The sequence below is a fragment of the Apodemus sylvaticus genome, chromosome 1 (assembly GCF_947179515.1).
Source record: "Apodemus sylvaticus chromosome 1, mApoSyl1.1, whole genome shotgun sequence".
Classification (NCBI taxonomy): domain Eukaryota; kingdom Metazoa; phylum Chordata; class Mammalia; order Rodentia; family Muridae; genus Apodemus; species Apodemus sylvaticus.
The window spans coordinates 113,953,703-113,979,543 of record NC_067472.1 but is presented as its reverse complement, the minus strand read 5'-3'; the positions used below and the strand labels follow the sequence as shown (position 1 = coordinate 113,979,543).

Sequence of the window (25,841 nt, the reverse complement as noted above, 5' to 3'; positions counted from 1 at the left end):
TATTGAAAAATGCTAGAGAAAATAACCCAAACATACAGCAGAGACTTGCATATGCAGGCTTGGGCAGATGTGCATGTCTCCAGTATCTGAATGTGGGGATAAGGGACTTGGAACAAGCCTAACCTCTCATCCTTCTCCAGGCACACAAGGATGCCAATTCACATTTCGGTGACTCATTCTTTCTCCTTGTCTTTTGCTATTTCTTTTCTCTCCCTCTCTCCTCCCCAGCTCCTCTCTCTCTCTTTGTACCAGAGACTGGAGAACATAGGTCCTCATATGTGCTGACCAAGCACTTGACCATTAAACTATAATCCCAGCCTAAATGCCTCATTTATAATTTGGTTATGTAAGCAAGGATCACCAGACATCTGAGGACATCCTCCCAACAAAACAGAATCAAAAAGAATTCTGAGAAGCCAAAGATAATGCAGGGAGTTAAGGGAAGCTCCTGATTTCCTGGAAGTGATGTGCATAAAGAGATTCATGAAGTGAGGGTTTGGATCTATTCAGTGGGCACTGTGAAGAAAGGAAGAGCTCCTGAACATGTGAGTGTTTCAGATTATGCCCAGACCATTGCTTCTGAGGGTATCTACTTGTAAGTGAGGCACCAAGAAAGATCCCTTCAGCCTGCTCAAATCCGTGATCACAGCAGGCATCCCTTGTACCTTCAGTAGCAAATGGAAGAGTTTTGAACCAGAAATAACTGAGAGAGCTCATGATATCAGTATCTGGGGATAGGATGGAAACAGTCAACAGAAAAATAAAAGATGAAAGTGAGGAGAGGAAGCGTGGACAGAATACACAGTGAACTATCTGAAGGGCCCAGGGGTGAACTGCTGATGAGGGGAAGCTGTGCTTCACTTGAGGACATGAAGAGCAGGAGAAATCATCCCCCACTCTACTCTCTTTTCTGATCTTTTAAAGAAAGGTATCTTTTTTTAAATTTTTTTTATTCGATATAATTTATTTACATTTCAAATGATTTCCCCTTTTCTAGCCCCCCACTCCCCGAAAGTCCCGTAAGCCCCCTTCTCTTCCCCTGTCCTCCCACCCACCCCTTCCCACTTCCCCGTTCTGGTTTTGTCGAATACTGCTTCACTGAGTCTTTCCAGAACCAGGGGCCACTCCTCCTTTCTTCTTGTATCTCATTTGATGTGTGGATTATGTTTTGGGTATTCCAGTTTTCTAGGTTAATATCCACTTATTAGTGAGTGCATACCATGATTCACCTTTTGAGTCTGCGTTACCTCACTTAGTATGATGTTCTCTAGCTCCATCCATTTGCCTAAGAATTTCATGAATTCATTGTTTCTAATGGCTGAATAGTACTCCATTGTGTAGATATACCACATTTTTTGCATCCACTCTTCTGTTGAGGGATACCTGGGTTCTTTCCAGCATCTGGCAATTATAAATAGGGCTGCTATGAACATAGTAGAGCATGTATCCTTATTACATGGTGGGGAATCCTCTGGGTATATGCCCAGGAGTGGTATAGCAGGATCTTCTGGAAGTGAGGTGCCCAGTTTTCGGAGGAACCGCCAGACTGATTTCCAAAGTGGTTGTACCAATTTGCAACCCCACCAGCAGTGGAGGAGTGTTCCTCTTTCTCCACACCCTCTCCAACACCTGCTATCTCCTGAATTTTTAATCTTAGCCATTCTGACTGGTGTAAGGTGAAATCTCAGGGTTGTTTTGATTTGCATTTCCCTAATGACTAATGAAGTTGAACATTTTTTAAGATGCTTCTCCGCCATCCGAAGTTCTTCAGGTGAGAATTCTTTGTTTAACTCTGTACCCTATTTTTTAATAGGGTTGTTTGGTTTTCTGGAGTCTAACTTCTTGAGTCATTTATATATATTGGATATTAGCCCTCTATCTGATGTAGGATTGGTGAAGATCTTTTCCCAATTTGTTGGTTGCCGATTTGTCCTCTTGATGGTGTCCTTTGCCTTACAGAAACTTTCCTGTAGAATAAAAATGAGACCTTCTATTTCTTGCGACAGTTTCCTTTTGAGCAGAACAGAGGAAGCGAGATGGGGTTTGCTTTGGTTTTGTTTGGCTGTATTTGTGGATCTATTAATGTATTCCAAACCAGGGTGATCATTGCCAGACTGTATTAAAAAGAGAGTTTTGTGTATTGATCTATAGAGTCCAACTTCCTAGTGTCTTAAATATGATGCTTCTGGGGTAGGAAGCACAAGCATCTTTCACAAAAAGTCCTACAGATACTTTCCCATAGCAGACTAAAGGAAACAAATTGACAGCAAGAAAACAAGTCAACAAGCATAAGCTGGGACTGAGCTAAAGTGGCCTCTAGAGTTGAGCTTCAGTCATCCTGCATCTACTGAATTTTTAGCTTTTGATTGTAGAAACTGCAAATAATTGATGGGGGCTCTGAGTCAGCTCTCTGATCCTCACCCACTTGCTTCAGACTGGCTCCAATTATAGGTCTTCCTCCTACACCTGCAGAAGCTGCTGGCTTGGGATTCCTTTTTCAATTATTAATTAAGAGGAAAGATACTTTTACCTGACTTGGTTCTACAGAGTTCAGTTTCCCCTAGCATGTTTGTATTTGCTTGTAAATAAAAGTAAACTTAAACACCTACTTACTTTTATTATTCTTTCATTCTCCCCACAATGCACCAGAATAATTGGTGTCTGTTTTGTTCATCCCTGCCTATCATTGCAGGATAACTTGTCCTTAAGTACAGAGAAATCCCATGCTTCCTAATTTCTTCAGTTGCTAAGGCTGCATCCCTCATACTTCCTGTCGCTGTAATTATGAAAGCTTAAGACAAGACCCCTACAGCATAATGATGCTGTCCCTTTAAATTGATGGGTGATGGGTCTTGATGTGTTGTTTTATTTGTTCTAGGTTATTTTCTTTGCTCCCTCCAAATGACATCTCCTTTCTAGTCTCAGTCATTTAGCTAAACTCCAAGCCTAAATGAACATAGGGCCCCTGGATTGTCTGTTATATGTCATGTAGAGTTAATAAGCAGGGTCCCTTATTCAAAACTCCCTTATCCTACCCATTCTTCTTCATTGACACCAGACTCACTTTCTTTTCTTTCTTTTTTTTTTAACCTGGACCTTCAAAAGACATGTCTACCTTGCTTCTGTGTTTTTATTTCACTGTCTAGTCTTTCTGTCACAAAGCTGGCAGGTAAATTACAAATGCCATACTCTTTTGAAGGGACGCTCAGGAATTACATAATATCTTTGTTTTAGAATTCAAGTTCTAAATAAGACACACTGGGAAGAGAAGAGTATATTGTTTGTTACATTATTCCATTTTGATCGTTTCTTGAATGGCAATTTCATGTTCATATGCACCTAGATCATTTTCACTTTATTGAAGATCTTTTGTCAAAAATGAGGCTAACCATTTCATAGGAAATAGTTTGTTGAAATAATCAAAGCATTTTTTTCTGAGCAGTGCAAATAACTAAAGTAAGCATGACGTGGTTACTGTGAATTATTCTGTAGAAATTTGATTTAGTTCTTATTTATGTGTCTAGAGATTATGGGTAAATATCCATTATGAATTTTTTCTAGTTGTATATATAAAATACTTGAAATATTAAGATAATAAATAGAAACAAACATCAAAGATAATTGATGATCCTAGGAACTGAGGAGAAGTCTCAATAGACAACTATATGAATCAAAAATCACTACCTCAGAAAGGAGACCAAAGGTAACTCAATACAGACCTCTGACAATGATTTTCTTCATCAGTTGAAAATTAAAAACAATGTAAGAGATATTCATGGATTGGTCATATTTATTCCATTCTCAACATATTCAAGCTGGCTAAGTCAGTTCTTTATCAGGGTAAATGTGGGGCAGCCTCAACTGCAGTCTCAACCACCGACCATATACCTTGCAGATAGTAATTCATTATTGATAGTTGAACAATTGTGAGTTTGCTAAATATTATGAAGGAAAAGTATCCATTGTGTTGAAAGGAAGGGAGTGAGGGAGGGAGAGAGGGTGGGAGGGAGGGATGGAGGGAGGGAGAAAGGAAGAAAGGATAGACCATCATAGCTTGATGTAGTATCTGAGGAAGGGCCATTGAAGACAAGTTGGCTAGCAGAGATGGAAAGCTGTTTTTGTAAGGTGATAGATGAAGTATGTATCTTGGTATCTTGGGAGGGATCATTTAATGGTTTGAAAGAGAATGGCTCCCATAGCCTCACTGAATACTTGACTCAGTTGATGAAACTGTCTGGGAAAGATTAGGAAGTGTGGCCTCGTTGGAGGAAGTATGTCACTAAGGATGCAAAGGCTCATGATTTCCAGTACTCTCTCTGCTTCATGTTTTGATCAAGATGTGAGCATTCAGCTGTTCTGTCACTCTGTCATCAAAACTGCAAGCCCCAAACAAACACTTCTCTATAAGGTGTTCTACTCATGGTGTGTAATCACAGCAATTAACTAATTGAAAGTAACTAATACAGAAGTGAACTAGAAAAATCAAGACCAGTATCTCAGGGGATGAAATGGGACAGGAAAACAATAAAAATATTCAGTAGGGAGGGAGTTAGGGGCCCTCTGGCTCTACTATGGTTAAGAATTCTAAATAGGGCTGAGGAGATGGGTAAGTTAGTAAAGTGCTTGCCATGAATAAATGATCAAATGCCTTCTTCATGGCGGACTTGATGAAAGAGATAGTCCATGACTCTAAACTGTTTATTTCTGTTAATCATGGAAAATGGATTCATACTGTACCAACTTCTCAGGGTGGACCTGAGATTAAATACCTTTTGCAGGGAGGAATATCTGGGAAGAGAAGCTTATTGGCTAAACCCGCAGGGCCTCTAGGTACCTCATTAGCATGGAGAACTCTTTTCTGTTTCTATGGGACCACAGGTCATGTTTCCTTATGTGGAAAGTATGGCCAGGAATTCAGGCCATGTGATTCAGGCCAGGAATTGGCAGGGAGGAGAGAGGTGCCTACTGTCTCAGGGATTTCACCCTGCTCTACCCACCAAGTATCATGGCATGGTTTAAGGTCCCACACTTAATCTTCTTGGATCCACATTTAGAAGCCTGGCATGTGGCACATACTTATAACCCCAGCACTGAAGAGGCAGAGAGTAACCGATTCCTGGGGCTCAATGGGCATTCAGTATAATCAGTCACCTTAGCAGGTCTCAAGCCAATAAGGGGCCTAATCTCAAAAGGCATGATAGACAGTGCCTGAAGGACGACAACTGAACTTGACATCTGACCTCAGTATCTATGTGCACATACATCTACACACCTGTGAACCTGCACACACATACACATATAAACTGAAAATGGAAACAGTACTCAAACTTTGGTTCTGGGATGGTCATATGCACAGCTCCTTCATTAGATAGAAAAGTTAGAGAGTCCTTTAGTATGCCAATCCTCTTGCTGTCAGTTCACCATTGCTTATTACAGTTGACTCTCAGGCACTGTAGTAGTGAATTAACATGTATTGCAAGGTAGCACTCACATACATATTTCTTAAGTGGATAGGGATATTAACCCTAGGTATCACTATACAGAAAACAGGGCTCAAATGATGGAGCCGAGGGCATTCGGTCAGGCATACTTTTAAGAAAGAAAATATAGACAGCGTATTTATATTTAGGTTTCTGATGGGCTTGCATGCATTAGCTTTGTTTTCCTCTGATGCTTCATGCTGCCATGAACTGCTGCTATTTGGAGTCCTTGGCCACTCTGCCATAAGGCTTCTGGAGTGTGGAAGGGGCAGGGGCAGGGGCAGGTTTTTCCTGTCCTGAAACTCTCTTATCTCCTCACAATACTGGAAATATGCCTGTCCCTGACAAGTGGACATTACCACAGCATGAGCCTGCTCTTCATCCCCAACAGCAACCCCATAGCAATGAAAGCATCCATGATACACGGGTCCCTACTGACTGTAAGCCTTAAGCATAAAATCACCCTAATGACATTTTAAAATGTTTTCATTTTGAGGGGCATATTGCAAAAAACCAAACAAGGTTCTTTCATTTTTATCTTACCAATCCACATTTAGAATTCTCTATAGATATCAATAGATAATCAGAAATTGACTGTTAGATGGTTAGTTAAGGTAACTAAGCTACACTAAGAAAGCTGCGGATAGAAGCAAAAGATAGAATGGCAGTCATTTGTAAAAGAAAATGTAGAATCAATGAATGATACAGGGAGTTTGCTGTGTGACCTCAAATGAATTGGCTAGCCTCTCTGTGCTTCCATATTCCTTTTATGTTTTTCTTATCTGGGAATGGTAGCTTGCCCTTCCAGACAATGCATGGGTATAAAGCTCAAGATACTATTAAAGGATACTCTAATACACAGAAACAAAGACAGACATTTGTGTCTCTCAAGTCACATTCAAGGAGACTGAATAACCCTGCTTCCTTCTAAAGCCAGACCTACTTACTCTCTTGTTTCTATTTGGCAAGATTATTACTCATTTTACTGGGCAAGATCTAACTGGTTATTCTTATAGGACATAGGAAGGTGAGGTATGAATAGTCCAGCTTCAAGCACCATGATTTTTATGCAGAGGAACAGAGATGACCCCATGAAAGACTTGAAATTGATGTATGCCAAGGAAAGCCCAAGCAGTGTTACTAAGTAGAAGACACTCTAGAGAGAATCTCTTGTGTACTGGGTATTGACAGGCATTACCTGTCAATAAAATGCCTAAGCCATAAGATTTGCTTCTTTTCCAATAGCTTGTAAATCAGTTATCCTTTTTAAACTAGTCTAAATCTTCCATAAGGCTGGCTAGTTTCCTCTCCTCAGTTTCATCTGCCTCCTCCAAGTTTGACTTTTTCCCAGAATCCTATTTCTCTCTACTAGATGTCCCACCTTCTATTTCCTACCTCAGCTAATAGGCTATCAGATTTCTATTGACAGGTGATGCTTCCATGTAGTACACAAGAGATTCTTTCTACAAGACACAGCTCCCAGTGTCTCCTGAAATATCATGAGCTATGAGCTCACCCCAAGGCTACAGCCCCTTCCTCCCTGCTCCGAGCCTTTCACTCTCCCTGCCAACAAAATCTTCAGAATCTCCATTGGCAAGATCTGGGCAAGATCTGGGCAAGATCTAGTGAGATCTTAACCCTTTCTGAAGACTTCATTTTCCTCTCATATTTCCACAGTTAAGAGAAAAATTAAAATCCCCAGTTTGGAGTATGTAATTTTCAATATTGAGGAGGAAATATTCCAATAGGTGGGTCAGGAGTTTTAGAAAAGACTACAATGGTATGAGTTGTTCCATTTGTCATATGTTTATATTTGTGTCTTTGACTCTCACAATCACTTCTTAACATAAGCAGTTGTGTGTTATAGAGAAGGACTACAAAACTGTAGGTGAACTTTGCAGTGTAATCGTTCTGTCTTTCCATTTATCAGGAACCTATTCAGGTCCTGGGAGCACAGTATGTCAAACAGGAATAGTATCACACTTACTTCCAGACAACCTGATTCTGCAGGTTCTGCTTCCCTCATTTCAAACAGAGAAGAAAACCAACTTTTCTCTAGGTGGCAAAATCTACACCATGAATCAGTAATAAACTTAACATTCAAACTTAAGTCAATTTTACCAAAGAGCCTGTTTTAGCTACAAAAATCTATCAAATGGCATTTACAATTACTAGGACAAATAAAGTTTGCAATTTCCAAGAAGTATCTGTGCAAATTCTCTTCGTTTTTCTGCCTTCTTTATTTGTTTTTTTTTTTATTTAAATTTTTTGACTTAGGATTTCTTTGTGTAAACAGTCCTGGCTATTCTAGAACTCAGTCTATACACCAGGCTGATCTCAGATTTAGAGATCTGGCTGAGATCTGGCTGCCTCTGCCTCCCAAGTGCTGGGATTAAAGGTGTGTGCAACCATAACCCAGCACAAATTCTGTTTTCTAAGAAGGCTTGTAATCAGCCTTTGTGTCTCCATTAATCAGGACTTGCATTTAGTCGAGATGAAGCCAGGTGAAGCTGATGTTGAGAGTTAACACTGGTATTCAGACTGTAGTTTGTCCAGAAAATTTACTTCCCATATTAAAGAATCCCTGAGTTTTTGCCTGAAAGCTTCCCTGAGAAAAACTATTCTAGTCACAATAAATGAACCCAACTCTGGTTGGAAATGGCAGGAGGCAGCAAGAGTAGGGTTATGAGACACAACCTTAGCTCAGTTTGTTATTGAAATTTGCCCTAATGGGCTGATCCATTCAATAATAGGCAAGGTCAGGAATCAGTTTTCTTTTCCTAGAATCTTCATTCAGCTCATCAAATCCAATAAACATGTTAGCATTTTACTAGTCATAACTGGGTTCTATACTCTCTCCAGAGTTAGGGACAGAGACAGAAGGGACTTCATTCTTGCCCTCAGGGTGTCCATGACTGAACTTCTCAGTGCTAGAGACTTACAAGATATATACACACATACATACATACACACACACACACACACACACACACATTGTCTGATTTCTGGAATTTCTTATTTAAACTGAATACTGACAAACTTGATTTGTAATCTCTTTACATCTGTGTCTCCCTCTCTTTCTGTCACTTCTATCTCTATATCTCTAACACACACACACACACACACACACACACACACAGAGAGAGAGAGAGAGAGAGAGAGAGAGAGAGAGATGGGGGATGCAATGGAAAATTCCATTTCTCTCTTTCAACTCAGAATCTGGTTAGCAGCCTGAAGGATAAAGTAAGTTGAGGGTTGAAGTAAGAGGCTTGAAACCTCCTTATGCAGAAAAGACAACTTGGAAAGATTCCCCACTCAGACCTGCCAGTGGCCATAGGTCAGCTCTCTTGACAGCAGGCAGAAGTGTCTAGCTAGGAAGGAAGCCAGCAGAGAAAAGTAGTTCATCAACACAGCACCCCTCTAGGCATCAGTACTTGTGAAGTGTCTTGCATGCAAAGCTCTCACAGAATGTCTCCAGCCTAACATAATATGGCTGGTGCCCTTCTGTGCCTAGCAGGCTTTGAAGTCCCAGGGCAACTGAAGAAATAGGTGGTGAAATGGAGGCTGTTGGATATGTTCTGAACTCCCAGTAAATAAAATGAAAGTTATATCATATAAAGGGGTTTTGGCAATGCATTACTTCTTGAATGTGAAGTACAACCAGAGTTTTCCCTAGTATATATCTATTTGAGAGTGTGGTGTAGAGAGAGAAAGGTGGGGGGAGGAGAAAGGGAGAGAGGGAAAGAACACACAGTGATAAATATCTGAGATTTTTTTTCTAGTCTAAATCATTCATTATCATATATTGATTCCAAGACTCATGTTCATGTCTGCAAAAATACATTTCAGTGATGGTATCAGAAGGAGCCTTTGTTCACTTGTTTAAAACTGCATGATCAATAGCTGCTGCCTTTAAAAAAAATCAATACTGCCTAGAACAGTGAAAATGAAGTACAGTGTGCCGGGTATTCAGAATGGCAATGTGTAGGAGCAACAGTGCTTTCTTGCTTTCCCAAACGAGGAGCCGTATCTGTAAGCAGATGGGAGATTTTCCTACCCGCTCAGAGCCAGGACTCCAGAAACTCTGCCTCCAGGGGACAGCTTTGAAATTCTAGTTTCTCTCTGCACACTGTAAATAACCAGGGCTTTTCATAGAGATTGTATTTGCTCCAGTTTGTCTGCAGCAGCTTGGAGCTGACTGCTTGAGCTTATTCCGGGCAGAGGAGAGCTTATTTATGAGTAGCTACCATCTAAAAAGCTCTCCTGACTCCTTGCATAGTTGGGAAGAGATTAAATGGCAGGAGCTCTTTTGCAGTTCACAGGAAAATGAGAATTAGAAGCAGTGAGTTTGGTACCCTAGCAGTTAGCATTGTGTGTGGCCTCTTAGCAATGCTGAAGAAACATTGAGAAATTCATGAAAGGAAGATGCCCCAACAACAAGGGAAAGCACCTGTGGAGCAGTAATCTGAGATTGTGCTTTGAAATGACCTGTAAGTGCTACTACACCTTCCAGAGCATCACTCCTGGGTCTTGATAACAAAAGCAGGCATGCCTAAGTAAATAATAGTGTGACCTCAGTAGACTGCACATCAATGGCACTTAGCCCAACCCCACCAGGTGAGGCATTAAAGCTCAAAGCCTTCAGTTTAGCTACCACTAAGAATCTCACTGGTCTGTGTGTGTGTGTGTGTGTGTGAAACCCTTAGGCCCATCCCAGGGGGGCTCTTCAAAATAGCTTTGCTGTAGTAGTACTAGCATGGATAACTCAGCAGCAGAGTAGTCTCTGTGGCTTAGATGTATAGAATCTCCTCTACAGCTCAGTGGTTTTATCTGTTCCTCTCTGAGCTGTGTCCATACTTAGAATAAACAGGAAAAGGATGCTACTGTCAACCTCAGTGTCACTAAAGATTGGATATGCATTTGTCCCAACCCACTACTACGGGAATTACAGTTAAGCTGTTTCACATCAAATTTCGTTTTGATTCTCTAAACCAGTTTGAAAGGTAAACCTCAAAATGTACCAGGTGAATTAGCTGAGTCTCAATAATTCCCAAAGTCTCGTTGTTACTAAATGGCATTGTTAATCCTGAAACCCGTCTCCTCCTAGAGTTCTACTCTGTTCTGCTCTCTGTTTCTTCTAGTAGCTGGCAGCTGTTAAGATGGCTACATGACATCAAGACTGTGAAGGAATGTGCTGCCCCGCCCCCCAGCTCTTTTGGGGGGTGCTCATTCATTATGCCAAGGTTCCTTCCCTCTCTCAGATTCAAAGCACACAGTCTTGAATCATGGGTGCAAGCATCTGGGCACCATTAAACGCTGGTAGATTAAACAGAATGCTCCTCCTTTGTATCCTGGGTTTTCTTGTTCAACCTTGACAAATTGCAAAGGAAATCAAAGCGCAGCAGAGACCCCTTTCACTGAGTAGTTGTGCAGTACAGACGCTCTCACCTCTCCCTCCCCCCCCCCAGAGTCAGTGCTGAGAGAATCCTGACAGATGAAACCACTAATAAAGCAGAAAACTGCAATCCTAGAATTGGACAGCATCATTCTGAGCTCTGAGTAACTATGGATTTGTAGGAGGATCTTGTGAATCATTTAACTTATATCAAGAAGGGGCCGAGCATTCCAAACTAGGGTTGTCTTTTGCTTATTCCTATTTGGCCTGGTAGATGTACTTTACAATAGAGAAGGAGAGGCTAAATCAGAGGGTTTTAGACATAGACTTGTTTCCATACTACTTAATGGAACCTACAATGTTTGTGAGTAAAGAACAAGAAGAAGTTATGCACATAAGAACAAGAAATGACAGTAATTACCAAGGGCCCATTGTTCTGATCCATGAGCTCTCTGGAAATCTTCTCAATATATCTTAAGATAGGCAACATCATTGTTACAATTTTGCTTATAAGAAAGTTGAACCGAGAATGGATAACTTACCTAATGATGTATAGCTGGTACATGGCTGGGCCAAGAAGTTGATAACCATCTATATATCTCAAACTTAAGCATTCTGATATTATTAACCATCATGTCAAAGTTGAAAAAAATCTAAACTGTCAAATGAGTGATTACAACTAGAAACAATTGGATTTATTAATTTCTTAAATGCTTAGTGGATTTTAATATGGCATATACACTAAGCACATTTTCTATAGGACACACTTTTCTGTAAAAATGAGTTTAGTAAAATTCTGCGTGTGTCATCCATTCAGTCAATACTGATTGACCTGACTGCAGCAGTGTGCTCGAAGGGGGTCACTTTGAACCCTGAAACCTCATGGTCACTGTATCTGCTCTAGGAACAAATCTTCTTCCCTTGCAATGAGTACCATTGCTTGTCGCTGTCTCTGCTGATGGCTTTATCCACTTCATCTGGAACTCCATAGGCTTGCTCATGTAATTTAATTTTTTTTTTGGTTGGCATTCAAAATAATGGATTTCATTATGGCATTTCCTTCATGGTTATTACTGAGTCTTGTTTATGGCTTCTTTTTGTTCTGCCCTTGCCATCTGTTCTCCTTCCTTCTGTATAGTTTCTCCTTTCCTTTCTTGTACCCTTGGCTTTAGATGTCTCAGAATATAAGGGGGGAGGGGACACAAAAGTACCTAGGCTTTTCGTGCAGAGGGCACAAAGAGCTTACTGAAGTCAGTGTTTCCTGACTCCCCTCCAAACACTTCACTTAGGAGTTAGTTTTCAGTGTCCTCTTGCTAGTTGAAAAGGCACAAGAAGTATGAACTGATTTATGGTTTCAGCCTTCACTGGATGCCCTTTGAAAGCAAGGCAGTGCAGGATAGAGTGTTGCTTTCTTACTGTGGAGCCCTACCTTAGCATTATCATACTTAACATCCTTGTAATCACACATTCTGTAAACGAATCCCTTCAGGTTCTGACATGCTCCAAGCTAGATGGTGTAAAGATTAGCATGTCTTAAAAATCTCAGTTGAATGTTTGGAGGCTTGTAATCAAGAGTGTTATGAATTTGTCTGAAAAATACCCCACAGGAGAGAACAGAGGCAGGAGGGAAGCAGTTAAGGAAGAAATTGGGTTAATAAGAGTGAGTGTATTAGTTGTTTGTGTTTTAGCGTGGTGAGTAGATTTTCAATACTTTTTGATAAGACATCAAGATTGGCATCTCACAATCTACATAGATGTTTATTTCTAAAGCCATTCTAACCGTAAACTTGGTTTATCTCTGTGAATTTGAAAACATGCAACCTTCCCCACCCTCACTCCATTTGTTTCTGTATACCTAATGTTTGTATATTCGCTAAATTATATGAGCCTCTGTCTTTACTTTCCAAAGGTAAAAGATAAGTACCTTTGAATACAAGTTTTGTGATTGAGCTGAGTGTCAAAATGCAAGGATCAGATAGATACTAAATAAGGCAAAGGAGGTATAAGTCATGAACTACAGAGAACGTAAGCACTGTATGCAAAGGAGAGCATCACTGTATGTAAAGGAGAGCATCCAATATCAGAATATAGCAGAAAGTATTCAGAGTATCTAATGAGCCATATAGCGACACAAATGATCTGTATTATTAAGGCAAGCACCCTGTCATAATACATGCTGTAGTAGTATGCTCTAATGAGAACCTTTGAGAGAATCTGTTGATGTTCTTAATTGTGCGTAGGTGAAGTGCCAGAATTGTTTTCAGTTCATGGCCTGAGTGAGTTAAAGAGAGCCTAGAGAGCAATTGAACAGCAAAGCAGTTTGACAGTGGTGGTAAGTTAACAAAACATGTCTGAACCTTGAGCTTTTGAAAACAAGATAAATGTATGCCACCTTCCTTCTCTCTCGAATAATATTGAGAATTGGCAATTCCTTTATAGCTCTTTGATAACTAGGCTTTTATCTAATAATTTGGCTCATTCCTTATTCACTGATCAGTCACTAAGAAAAGGTGTTCTGCACCTCTTACTAACTCCCTCTGGACTATCAGATTGAATGTCATAAAATATGGAATTCCTCCAAGGAGACACGGACTTGTCCTAAGAGTCTCAGCCTAGTGGAATAGGGTAGCCACACAAATAATTGCAAGATGTCGTGAGAGAGAGCATCTAGTGAACAATGAGGTGATAGAGTCAGTGGTATGACTGACAAAGACAGTGCTGTGACAGAGGCAGTGCTGTGATAGAGGCAGTGCTGTGATTGGTAGAGGCAGTGCTGTGACAGAGGCAGTGCTGTGTTTGGTAGAGGCAGTGCTGTGATAGAGGCAGTGCTGTGATTGGTAGAGGCAGTGCTGTGACAGAGGCAGTGCTGTGACAGAGGCAGTGCTGTGATAGAGGCAGTGCTGTGATTGGTAGAGGCAGTGTTGTGACAGAGGCAGTGCTGTGTTTGGTAGAGGCAGTGCTGTGATAGAAGCAGTGCTGTGATTGGTAGAGGCAGTGCTGTGATAGAGGCAGTGCTGTGATAGAGGCAGTGCTGTGATTGGTAGAGGCAGTGCTGTGACAGAGGCAGTGCTGTGATTGGGAGAGGCAGTGCTGTGACAGAGGCAGTGCTGTGATAGAGGCAGTGCTGTGATAGAGGCAGTGCTGTGATTGGGAGAGGCAGTGCTGTGATTGGGAGAGGCAGTGCTGTGACAGAGGCAGTGCTGTGACAGAGGCAGTGCTGTGATAGAGGCAGTGCCGTGATAGAGGCAGTGCTGTGATTGGGAGAGGCAGTGCTGTGATTGGGAGAGGCAGTGCTGTGACAGAGGCAGTACTGTGACAGAGGCAGTGCTGTGATCGGTAGAGGCAGTGCTGTGATCGGTAGAGGCAGTGCTGTGATTGGTAGAGGCAGTGCTGTGACAGAGGCAGTGCTGTGATAGAGGCAGTGCTGTGATTGGGAGAGGCAGTGCTGTGATTGGGAGAGGCAGTGCTGTGATTGGTAGAGGTAGTGCTGTGATTGGGAGAGGCAGTGCTGTGATTGGGAGAGGCAGTGCTGTGACAGAGGCAGTGCTGTGACAGAGGCAGTGCTGTGATAGAAGCAGTGCTGTGATTGGGAGAGGCAGTGCTGTGATTGGTAGAGGTAGTGCTGTGATTGGGAGAGGCAGTGCTGTGACAGAGGCAGTGCTGTGACAGAGGCAGTGCTGTGATCGGTAGAGGCAGTGCTGTGATCGGTAGAGGCAGTGCTGTGATTGGTAGAGGCAGTGCTGTGACAGAGGCAGTGCTGTGACAGAGGCAGTGCTGTGATAGAGGCAGTGCTGTGATAGAGGCAGTGCTGTGATTGGGAGAGGCAGTGCTGTGATTGGGAGAGGCAGTGCTGTGACAGAGGCAGTGCTGTGACAGAGGCAGTGCTGTGATAGAGGCAGTACTGTGATTGGGAGAGGCAGTGCTGTGATTGGTAGAGGCAGTGCTGTGATAGAGGCAGTAATGTAGCTCACTGGAGAGACAGGGTGAAGTGCTGATTGCAGATGCTTTTTCAACTTTCAAGTCTTTCTGGCTGTGAAGTAGAGAGTCCTATGTTTCCACGAGACGGAGTGACAACTAGAGCTGATATTTAAGCTTCAGAGAGTAGTCATATGACATGGATTGGAGGAAGCATGTGTGTGTGATTATGTCCCACTCTGTGTCCCCAGACAAATCAGTGGACGTTTTTGTTGTTGCTGTTGTTTTATTTTTCTCTACAACGTGGAAATGCATGCGTATAATTCCAGCACCCAGAAGGCTGAAATAGAAGAAACTCAAGTTCAAGGCAGACTGTGCTCCGTATACAGCGAGTCCCAGGGCAGCCTAAATTATATAACAAGATCTATTTTTAAAACATAAAAACAAAGTGCTCATGGGGACTACTTAACTGTTATGTAAGCTATTGACCAGTAATTGTTGTGCCATAGTAATTTATTCTATAATACACATACAGTACGGTACTTATTTATTACATCATGAAGAGCAGCACATGCCTAAAGCCTACAGACACAGGGCTAGTTAAATAAACAAGTATAAATATAGACTGTGATTAAGGAAAGTCATATTTATATATGGCATAGAAAGTAGCTAGCCATCCATGTTATACATTAAAACAGGAGAAAAAGATAGCACAATCCATAGATTGAATGCATGTGTGTGTGTGATTATGTGCGTGCACACATAGCATAAGCATTCCCAGCATACACATTTCTCTCCTGATAAGATTTGGGAAGAATAGCTGTGAGAAAGAAAGCTGAGGCCTTTCATCTCTCTTGTGTGTTTCTGTAGTTGAAGTTTTATGATATCAGTAGGCTTCATTTTAAGACCTAGAAAAGAGATGCCCACAAAGCCCAGTGTGCCCTGCGTGCAGTGTGGTCCATTATAAACTTAGTCGATCCTTCTAGAAAGCAATGAAATACAGCTAGCTCAGATGGGCTAAATCTGCTGGCAATATCACTCTTAAGTTTTCCCTTGGAATGAAATGTAGTGTTTTAGAGTAAAGCCAATAGATATTAGATTAACTATATTATTAAGTCTATATTTTGCATATTTAACCATTTAAAAGCTGACTTATTAACAGGAAGTCTGCCAAATCTTGGTAATTCCAGACTGTCCTTCAGCACCAGAAATAACTAAACCAACTATTAAGTGCCTTGTTAATCTCCAGAGTACAGACTTTCATATTTTACATTCTGAACTTAGTATTCTGCTAGCTGTTACCAAGGATTTCAGGGACAGCCATCTCATAATTATCAATACATGCAACATGATCTGAAATTAAAGTCGGCTTTAAGGAACTTCTTAATTATACAGCATTTGAAACATAAGGCTGGAAAGATGGCCCAACACTTACGATCACTTGCTGAGTTTCCAGAAAATGCCAATGTCTACTCATACAAAGTCAGACATACACACATATACACATAAAAATAAAATGAATCCTTTATAAAAAATAATTCAACAACACTCTCTAGGTAAATAACTTTTATTACATTAATTTAGTTATCTTTGTTTTCATGAAAAGTTATAAATTGAATTGAAAATCAAATTATTTTTAAATGTGCTAGTGAACAATTCGAGCAGTGACTCACGCTGTTAGCACCAGCACTGAGAAGCAGAGGCCAGCCTTGTCTACATAACAAGGTTTAGACTGGCTAGGACTGCATTACAGGCCTCTTTCTATATGTGTCTGTCAGGCTTTCTCTGCCTACCTCTCTATCTCATCTCTCTCTCTCTGCTTCTCTGTGTCTCTCTGCCTCTTTCTGTTTCTCTCAGTCTTTGTCTCTGTCTCTCACCCCCTCTTCCTCTTCCTCTTCCTCTCCCCCCCCCCCACAAACATACTGGACTAAAAATTAAAGTGAGAAAATCTGATTAAAATTAATAGATTGTATCCATTTCAATATACTACTTATGATGATGTGCTATAATTTTGAGAAACAGGAAACAGAGTAAGGGTTGTATGGAATCTTAAACATCTAACAAGTTGGGAATGTCCTGAATTTTTTTCTTACTGTGAATTATGAGTAAAAAGCACTAGGAAGCAGACCTACTGTTCTGAAATTGAGCATCTGCCTGGTCCTTGGTAAGGGACTAACAATAACAGTGATCAGTAGCCTTGACTTGATCAGTAGCCTTGTCTATACAGCATGTCTAACTCAGAAGACACAGAACCAAACTTACCATTTTTTTCCCTCATTCCCAGATTACGCTCGATTTGAGGCCAAAATCCATGACCTACGAGAGCAGATGATGAACCACAGCATGAGCTCCGGGTCCGGGTCCCTTCGAACCAATCAGAAGCGCTCCCTGTATGTCAGGTAAGCATCGGAACATTCCTGACCAGGATGCACTGGCTTAGGAACACAAATGCCGTGCCTGTGTCCCAATTAGCCTATGTTTGTCAGTACACTTCTGCTCAAAGGCCTTGTATTTAACCATTTCCAAGTAATTTTTGAAATCTTATTTGGCCAAAACTTTTCCCTAATTTTATCTTTTCAATTTTTTTCTCTTGAAAAAAATGAAGGGGGAGTGTGTCTGTCTATGTAGCTAAGTTGAGAAGTTCTAGAATTGTCTTGGTTCTAGAAACACAAGTATATAATACCACATCGAACTTTTAAATTATTTCTTGATAATATTAAAAATATTAAAATTTAACATCAGTTGCATTAATGACTGAAGCTCCAGACATTTGCTTGCAGTCGGGTCTTGGGAGAAGCTATTCCTTTTTTATTTCCTGGTCTTCCAGGATGTGAGTATATTAGCTCTTGTGACTTGATTAGAAATCAGCTGTTCTGTTCAAGAGTTGTATGTATTGCTTGTTTTTCTGAACATTCTCGTGGAAATACTTTGCTTCAGTAGAATCTCAATACCAGTTGTTTCTGGTTACATAATACTTTATTTCCTGACTACCTGAAACTCATTAATTAACCTGGTATGGTAACTTACCCCTGTAGTCTCAGTACTTATGAGATGGAGGCTAGGAGACCACTACAAGATTAAGAGCAACCTGGAGATTGCTCTTAGTAGTAAGTTCCTTGGCTACAGAGTAAGCAACTTGAAAAGGCCTATCAGCATTTTCTCCTCATGGAAACCTTGTGTGAGGTCTGTAGACACTCAAGTATACCATGATTTACTTCCTAGAACTAGCACCTATACTACATCTAAAGTCATCTATTTGTGTGTGTGTGTGTATCTGTCTGTCTGTCTGTCTGTCTGTGTCTGTGTATGTGTCTGTGTGCATATGTGTGAGCATACATATACATGACCTTTTACCAAGTGGGTCCTAAGGACTGAACTATGACCTCCAAGCTAGGTTATAAGCAACGTTATCTACTGAGCCATTTTGTCAACACAAGATTTTTAATAAGAAATAAAAATGCTAACAGCTTAGAATGAGCATGGCTCCTCTTGTGGTCAGAATGAATGTATGTGCTATTTGGAGAAAACAGGTCCTCATTGTTTGGATGTCCACTGCCAGCTCTGGTCCAGGATCTAACTGAAAACTAGGGCTGCATCTCCTTACCTGTGATACATATACTAAATGATACACATGAGCAGGACTTGTCTGAATTCCAAATGGAATATAAATATAAATATAAAGTTAGCTTTAACTTTCCTATTTATCAGTCATGGCAAGAAGAAAATAGAAGAGCGATTTCAGAATGTTGTATTTCTCAGGGGTCTGGATTTGCTGGATGCTCTGGCTGTCATAGAATGCAAGCTTATTCTGGAGAGTTTCTGTGCCTCAGGACTCTTGGACTTAAAAACACATTGATATATGATAATGATGATGACAGACAGACTGACAGACAGACAGAATAACCTAACAGACTGTTAATCTGTCATAGCAAGCCAACTCTATTCTAGATTGTTTTGAAGTATGTCATTGTCCATGGAAAGAAATGTGAAAAACTACCTTAGAAAATGTCTTATAGTGACATCACAAATGAAATGTAAGTTAAGCCAATTTATGTCTGTTTTTATTCCCAGTACTTTTGTTATAATCACTGATTTTCATGATAAAAATTATTTTGAAAAATCTTGAAATGTTTTTCTTTGGGATAGCAAATAGGAAAAAAAAAGTTTGGCTAAGAGTATCCAGGCAAATCAGTCAACTGAATGAATGACTTTATAGAACATCAAACTAAAAATAAAAAAAATCATCAATGTTGATGTCATTTAAAAAAAGAGTTCATGAAAATATTGTTAATGCAGTAGAAAAAATTTGATGAAGACATATGGGTTAAAAGTTTATAAGTTGTGGAAAATTAAATGAAGGGCTATGATACATGAAAGCACAACACATTTGAAAGTGTTATTGATTAGAATAAATCTTCATGCTGAAAAGTGGTAAACAAAAGTAGAATATGAAAGAAAATTAGAAAGTTAAACTGATAGATAATTTTAAAAGGAACACATTCTTAAGTGAGACTTAAACTCACATCCTTATAAAATTTCCCAGGGAAAATCTCTTTAATCTTAAAATCTGTTATTTGGTCTTCTAAAATTCCATTCTGTCATACTTATAGATCCGACCTTAGTATCAAAATGAGTCTGAGATACAGAGTAGTAGAGGGAATAAAGGCCACACCCAGTAAGAGCCCAGAACAAGAACTCTAAGGGCTCCAGGCCTTGTTCTTGCACAATGTGTAAAATAGACCAATAAAGGAAGGGAGGATGTAAAATGGACTAGCAGAGCCCAAACGGAGTCCTTGCCCAAAATGGTTCCTGGAGACACTTGCCATATCTGGAGCATGCCACAGGCACTGTACCAAATTTGTCTGTGTTTATTTTAGGACATCAACTACTCACTCTCTCAAAATAAATGAGTAGAAGGGTTTCTTGACTATAGAAGTATAAAGGAATGAGTGTGCCTTTCTTGTCTGGAAATTACATCTTGGAGTATTATTTTGTATTGCTTACCTTACTCTAAATGCCAGAAGGAACGTTAGCATTACCAGGCCTGCTCTGGGGACCAAAAAGGAAACAGGTATGCCTGGGAATCCCATAGCTGCTCTGACGGCCAACTCTCCCACCAGGCCTACACTTCTCTTCACTTTGTTCCATCTCCCTCCATCTTAGTTCATAAGTTCCAGCTGTTGGATGTATTTTATGTGTGGTTGCTAGTCTTCTCTGGCCAGTACTGTGTTGAACACTCAGATGATTGAGAGGTAAAAATTCAAGGGAGGGAGGGAGGGAGAGAAGAAGAGAAGAGAAGAGAAGAGAAGAGAAGAGAAGAGAAGAGAAGAGAAGAGAAGAGAAGAGAAGAGAAGAGAAGAGGGGAGGGGAGGGGAGGGGAGAGGAAAGGAGAAGAGAAGAGAAGAGAAGAGAAGAGAAGAGAAGAGAAGAGAAGAGAAGAGAAGAGAAGAGAAGGGGAGAGTCTAGCCCTGGCCCTGTTGGAGATGGTGCAATATCTTATGAGCCTTCTGAAGCTGGCCTTATCCCTCTGGTGAACATAATCCTCCCAAGTCTAGCACTTTGTTTTCCTGAACTCTTGAGATGACAGAAAGTAAGCAGCACAGCCTGGCTCACGCGGAGCTTTAAACTGGCTCCAAAGTTGTTCAGTCTAGGTGGAATTATTTTGTCTTAATCTGTGTGCAGCACTGGAAATGACGTGGAAGCAGTGTGCAAATGAAATAGATTGACACTCACAATTCTCTACATGTTGTACATGGATGACTTCATTGTGTTTGCACCATTTGACTTTCATGTTTCCTGCATTGTGGAAACCTATATTTGAAAAGTCATAACAACAAATAAAGTGGGCAAGGGATATAGTTCTCACATAACCTATAAGAGAGCCTGGATTACAAACATAGTATTAAAACATGAAGGAAACTAAAGTGTTAAAGATAAAAATATGGCAATTTTCAGAGTGTTAGGCAAGTGCATTATTAGTTCACCAGTAGATGCTCTTAATCCCCAGAGCAGCTCTGTGGGATTTATTTCATGTCATCTAAGTTGTTCATATGAGCAAAAGAAGCAAGCAGGTGCCTAGGTGGAATGACTGAACTCATCTCTTCATCAGTAAAAATCTGGTTTCCAAAGAACGTGGCTTTCCTTGACAGTTGGTTTTAGTTCCCATAGAGGCACAGAAGTCTAGAGAAGAAGCTTCCTCTAAAGGGATAAAAGCACCCAGACAACTAGGAGAAGGCCAGAGGTCAGAGAGGAAAGCAGATACATACATCTATCACTTGAGAGTGAAAAGTCACATTAAAGAAAAATTTTGAACTATGTTCATTAGTTAATAAAGGATATTGAGACTTCCAGCAAGCAGCCAGTATCCTCGCTGTGAACTTGGGTTCTGAGAGCTACACTTATCCTCAGTCATGAAGCATCCTTTAACTATCTGTTCTGCTCCTAAACCCATAACGGGAACAAAGGCTTCAGCTAAAAACCATGTCTTCTGCCTGCAGGAAATTCACCATCTAGTAGGAACCAGGACAGCAGCCAAATGTAGTGGAATATAGACAAGGAAACTTCTGGAATTTTGACTGCTTCCTAATGCACAATATTTGAGTTACTATTTCAACAACTTTTTCAATATTTTGACCCAAAGAATGAAGGGCATTCATTCTTTCTCATGGCCCTGAAATAGAAACATGCCTAAAGAGGAAAGAACTTCGGTGTTCAACAGTACTCTTCTGCATATATGTACCTTGTGCTTCATTCCATTCTGTGTGATCAGTCTCTGTGTGTGCAGTGATGGTCACAGTTGACTGACTTGATTTAATAAATCCTCAATGGATCATGATGTATAGCATACAGATACACAGAAGAGTTCCAGGTCAACAACTTGGTACCCAGTCAAGCAGGAAAAAACATTAGCAATGCAGTATTCCAGGGATCCCAAAAGCTTGCTAGTGTAGCTAGTTTGTTAGGGAGTTGTGACTGACATAAGGGAAGAAGTAGAAATAGAAGGTAATATCTATCATGAGGCTTCCTTTAACCAAATACCCTTTTCTAAAAATCCTTTTATTATTCTATAAAATTATGTCAGCCCAGCAGTCAGGAGTAGGGCCCCCTTCTTTGAGTTAAAGAAAGTCTGCCAAATGGTACCTTCTTTCTTTTTTTATGCAGCCTGGGACTCTAGCCTATAGAATAATGATGTTTACAATCAATTCACTCAATCTAGACAATCTCTCACAGGCATACCCAGAGTCTAATCCTTTACAGGCAGGCCCGTCTCCCTGCTGACTCTGGATCCTGTCAAATTGGCAATATCAGTCATCACACATCAAGTCATTCGTGTCTTGATTTTTCTAATCAATAAGCATATTGTTTGCATTGGCCCACAATGTGCCAGTTGGAAATAGATGTCAAGGATACAGAGGCGAATGAGGGCCATAGGTTCTTTCTCTCAAATCTGCATAGTATAGATTTGTTGGTAGTTTATCGACTATATAGATCATTATTGGAAAAATCATTTACTACTATGTCACAGACCTTACAATTATATACCTATTTTAATAGCATTAGAGGAAGTTTTGCTGAAATGGTCATACCATTGAAGAACAGCCTACAAATCCCAGTTAGCATCTTTATCTTATCAAGTTTTTAATACTTGGTATAAAAAAAGTACCTTAATAAATATTAAATGAATGAACTCTACATCTACATTTCCTATGCAAATGTAGCAAAGTATTTGAACAAGATAGTGGCAGTTAATTACCAACTGGGAACAACAAATCTATCTGTATCTTCAAGATACAAGCACCGCCTGCCAGCACTGCAATTCCAGGAAAAATGTGGCATCGCCAGGACAACAGCCTGCTTCATTTGTCTCCCAACCTCTCAGATTTCATTTAAACCAGGGCCTAATTAATAACAGAATTAACATATGCACACAGACGTGTTAGAGAGAAAATCTGGGACAAGGCCACAGTCTTGGCAAAGTTGGCCTTTCTCTTCCAGGAGACAATGTCTGGATGTTTCTTTAGTGGCAGGTTTGGGGAAAAAAAATACAATCCAGGACACTTTGCATTGATGGACTTTTATTTGGAGGAAAGATTATTCCTATATTATTTATTATGGTGAGACAAAATACTCTATTGTAGTATCCCTTTGTATATGTAGAGGACCTTTGTATATGCTAGTCATTTTCCTTTGAATAACAGCACAGACATGTACTCCATGGCGCCACTGGTCAGTAACCCAGTCACGGTGGGAAAGAGAGTGGCACAGAGGCCAGCCTGCAACCTCCTGTTTTGTGGCACAGTCACTTCCAACCTTACCTGATGATGGATTTTACCAAAAGATGCAAGGCAAGGTCATGACATCCATGCACTCTGATATAAGGCAGAATTCTCTCTCTCTCTCTCTCCAGACTTCCATTACTGTCCTTGGAAAATGTTACAGTCAACTGTGTGTGAAATGCTGCTGAGTACTTGGCACCACATTAGCTGATATTTATGTTGACCTTCACTCTTTGACTTCTATGTTCTTATTTAGCAACTTGTATATACTCTGAAATTGACTGAATCATGACATAATATGATGCAGCAGAATAGGGAATTAAAAGCACTGAATTAAGAGTGAGATTTCTTTCTTAAAATCTTCCTGGAAAGGAGCTAAAGAGATGGCTGTGTTAGGAAAGTCCTTACCACACAAGCAAGAGGACAGACATGTCTTCACATCCCCAGCACCCATATAAAATTCTGGGAGTGGCAGTCTACATCAGCAACCCCAGCACTGGGGTCACAGAGACACGAGGATCCTTGGTGATCAGTGGTCAATTACTAGACAATAGCCAGCTTGCTATTTGCTGAACTCTGAGCACAGTGAGAGACTATCTCAAAAAAGATAAAGTGGAAACTAATCGAAGGTGACACCAAACGGCAAACTTTGGCTTCTACCCATGTGTACAGGTGCATACACAAAAACCTGTACACACCATACATGTAATATAGCAAAGGGTATGTACACACACACACACACACACACACGCACACCTTCTAAGAGAAGTAGCATGTTATGACCAGGTACCCATTATTCGATTCAGGTATTCTATTTAACTAAACAGGCTGAATAGAGTTTATTGACTGGGAAGTCTAGAGGAGAGGTAGAAAATGGTGACAAAATTCAGACAGCAGCTTGGGCTACAATAATGAAGGACTCAGGAATTTAAGTGCTATAGCCTCACTATTGACTTCCTTTAAACCTCACAACAGTACCGCAGCAGGTACAATTACTGTCCCTGTGCTAAAAAGGAGATATTTTCAAGGAAATTTGAAAGCCAAAAAGAGCTTTACAAGCAGCCTAGGTAAGCCACTGCTTTACCCAGTTATGCCTTTGTTTAGACTGTAGTGCAGTCAAGTTGAAGTTGGCTCTGTAGGAACACTGCTAACATTCACAGTAATGAACCTTGTATTTCTTTTATGTTATATATTAAATTTCTCAAGAAAGGCATTCTAGGGCAAAAATGTGTAGCTCATTATGCTGGCTAGTTTTATGCCACCCTGACACAACCTAGAGTTATCTGAGAGGAGGGACCAGAGTTGAGAAAATGCCTGCATATGTAGTCACATACCTGAGATGATGGTCCTGGGTTCTATAAGAAGTCAGGCTGAGGAAGTCTTAAAGAACAAACCAGTAACCAGCACCTTTCCTTGGCCTCCGCATCAGCCTGCCTCCAGGTTCCCACCCAGTTTGATTTCTGCCTTCTCCTCCCTCATTGGACTGTGATCCAGGGTATGTAAGCCAAATATACTGCTCCCCAGTTGCTTTTGATCATAGTGTTCTATCACAACAACATTATAGTAATCCTAATTAAGACACTTACTAATTGCAAACTTTCTTTTTTTAAAACAGAGTCAAGAGAGTCTCACATTACACAGTATGGCCTTGAACTCAGTATATAGTTGAGGGCTACCTTCACCTCCTTATTTTCTCAAGAGATGGGATTTTTAGAAGTCTACCATCATATCAGTTTATGTATTGGTATTAGTCAAACGTGGGGTCTTCTGTATGGTAGACAAATACTCTCCAAACTAAGGTACAACCAAGCCCTCAGCTGCAATCTTGACTGTCTCATTTGTAGTATGGACATCCCTTAGGATGACTTTGGACCATGTCTTGGAAGGAGCTCACTCTATGGGATTTATTAAGTCAGAAGAACGTTCCCTTGTTTCTGTATGTACTTAGAATTTGCTCTCTTTATTGGAGATAAATTTTGATTCTTCACTTATACTTTAAGACTTATTATGCTTACTTTTACAGTTATTTACATTTTTAATTGCATCTTTAATTGTGGAACAAAGGGCTTTATGTTTCAGCAGCCAATTGTATGCATGAAAAGAAAAGAGGAAGATTCAGGGCTGCTGCTGCTGTTTTGTTATCTTACCTTCCCCTGAAATCACAGTTTGCCACTAATTTTTAAAAGGTTTGAGTTTTTAGATTTCTGTAGGGAGAAAGAGTCTCCTGGGTGACCTTTCCAAGGCCACCACATTTTTCTCCACCCTCTGGTATATCCAGACTTCATACTTACAGTTATTGATGGTTGGTCTGTCATTTATGATTCATTGATTCCTCCACTAAAGCTTTTCTGAGCCATTAACCACCTCCTTGTGGCAAGGTGTTAACAAGATTAATAGCCATATTTTCCCTGCCCTTGAGAACCTCTAGTCATTCTACCAATCTAGATTTTAATTCTTTGCTCTTACCCCATAATAATCACATTGCTAGAAATGTCTTATCTCCTGAGGAAATGCTTCAGTTTGCCGACCAAAATATACCAGTTCTACAGAGTAGGCAGTTATGTCTGAGCTGAGAGAGAGAGAGAGATGAGAGAGAGAGAGGAGAGAGAGAGAGGAGAGGGTAGAGGGAGAGGGAGAGGGAGAGGGAGAGGGAGAGGGAGAGGGAGAGGGAGAGGGAGAGGAGAGGGAGAGGGAGAGGGAGAGGGAGAGGGAGAGGGAGAGGGTGAGAGAGAGAGAGAGGCGGTACTCCAAGTTCCCACAGGAGAGAATTGCTGA

At 40.6% G+C, this 25,841-nt stretch overlaps 1 protein-coding gene across 10 annotated transcripts in view; it reads left to right on the top strand.

Annotated features, from left to right (window-relative positions):
• Nucleotides 1-25,841, top strand: part of Dlg2 (discs large MAGUK scaffold protein 2) — a 1,203,331-nt gene that overhangs the window by 1,040,263 nt on the left and 137,227 nt on the right. For all 10 annotated transcript variants that reach the window (XM_052158733.1, XM_052158754.1, XM_052158740.1 and 7 more), the window contains one exon: nucleotides 17,075-17,189. In XM_052158733.1, the coding sequence (XP_052014693.1) occupies nucleotides 17,075-17,189 (115 nt within the window). The remainder of the gene's footprint in view (nucleotides 1-17,074; nucleotides 17,190-25,841) is intronic.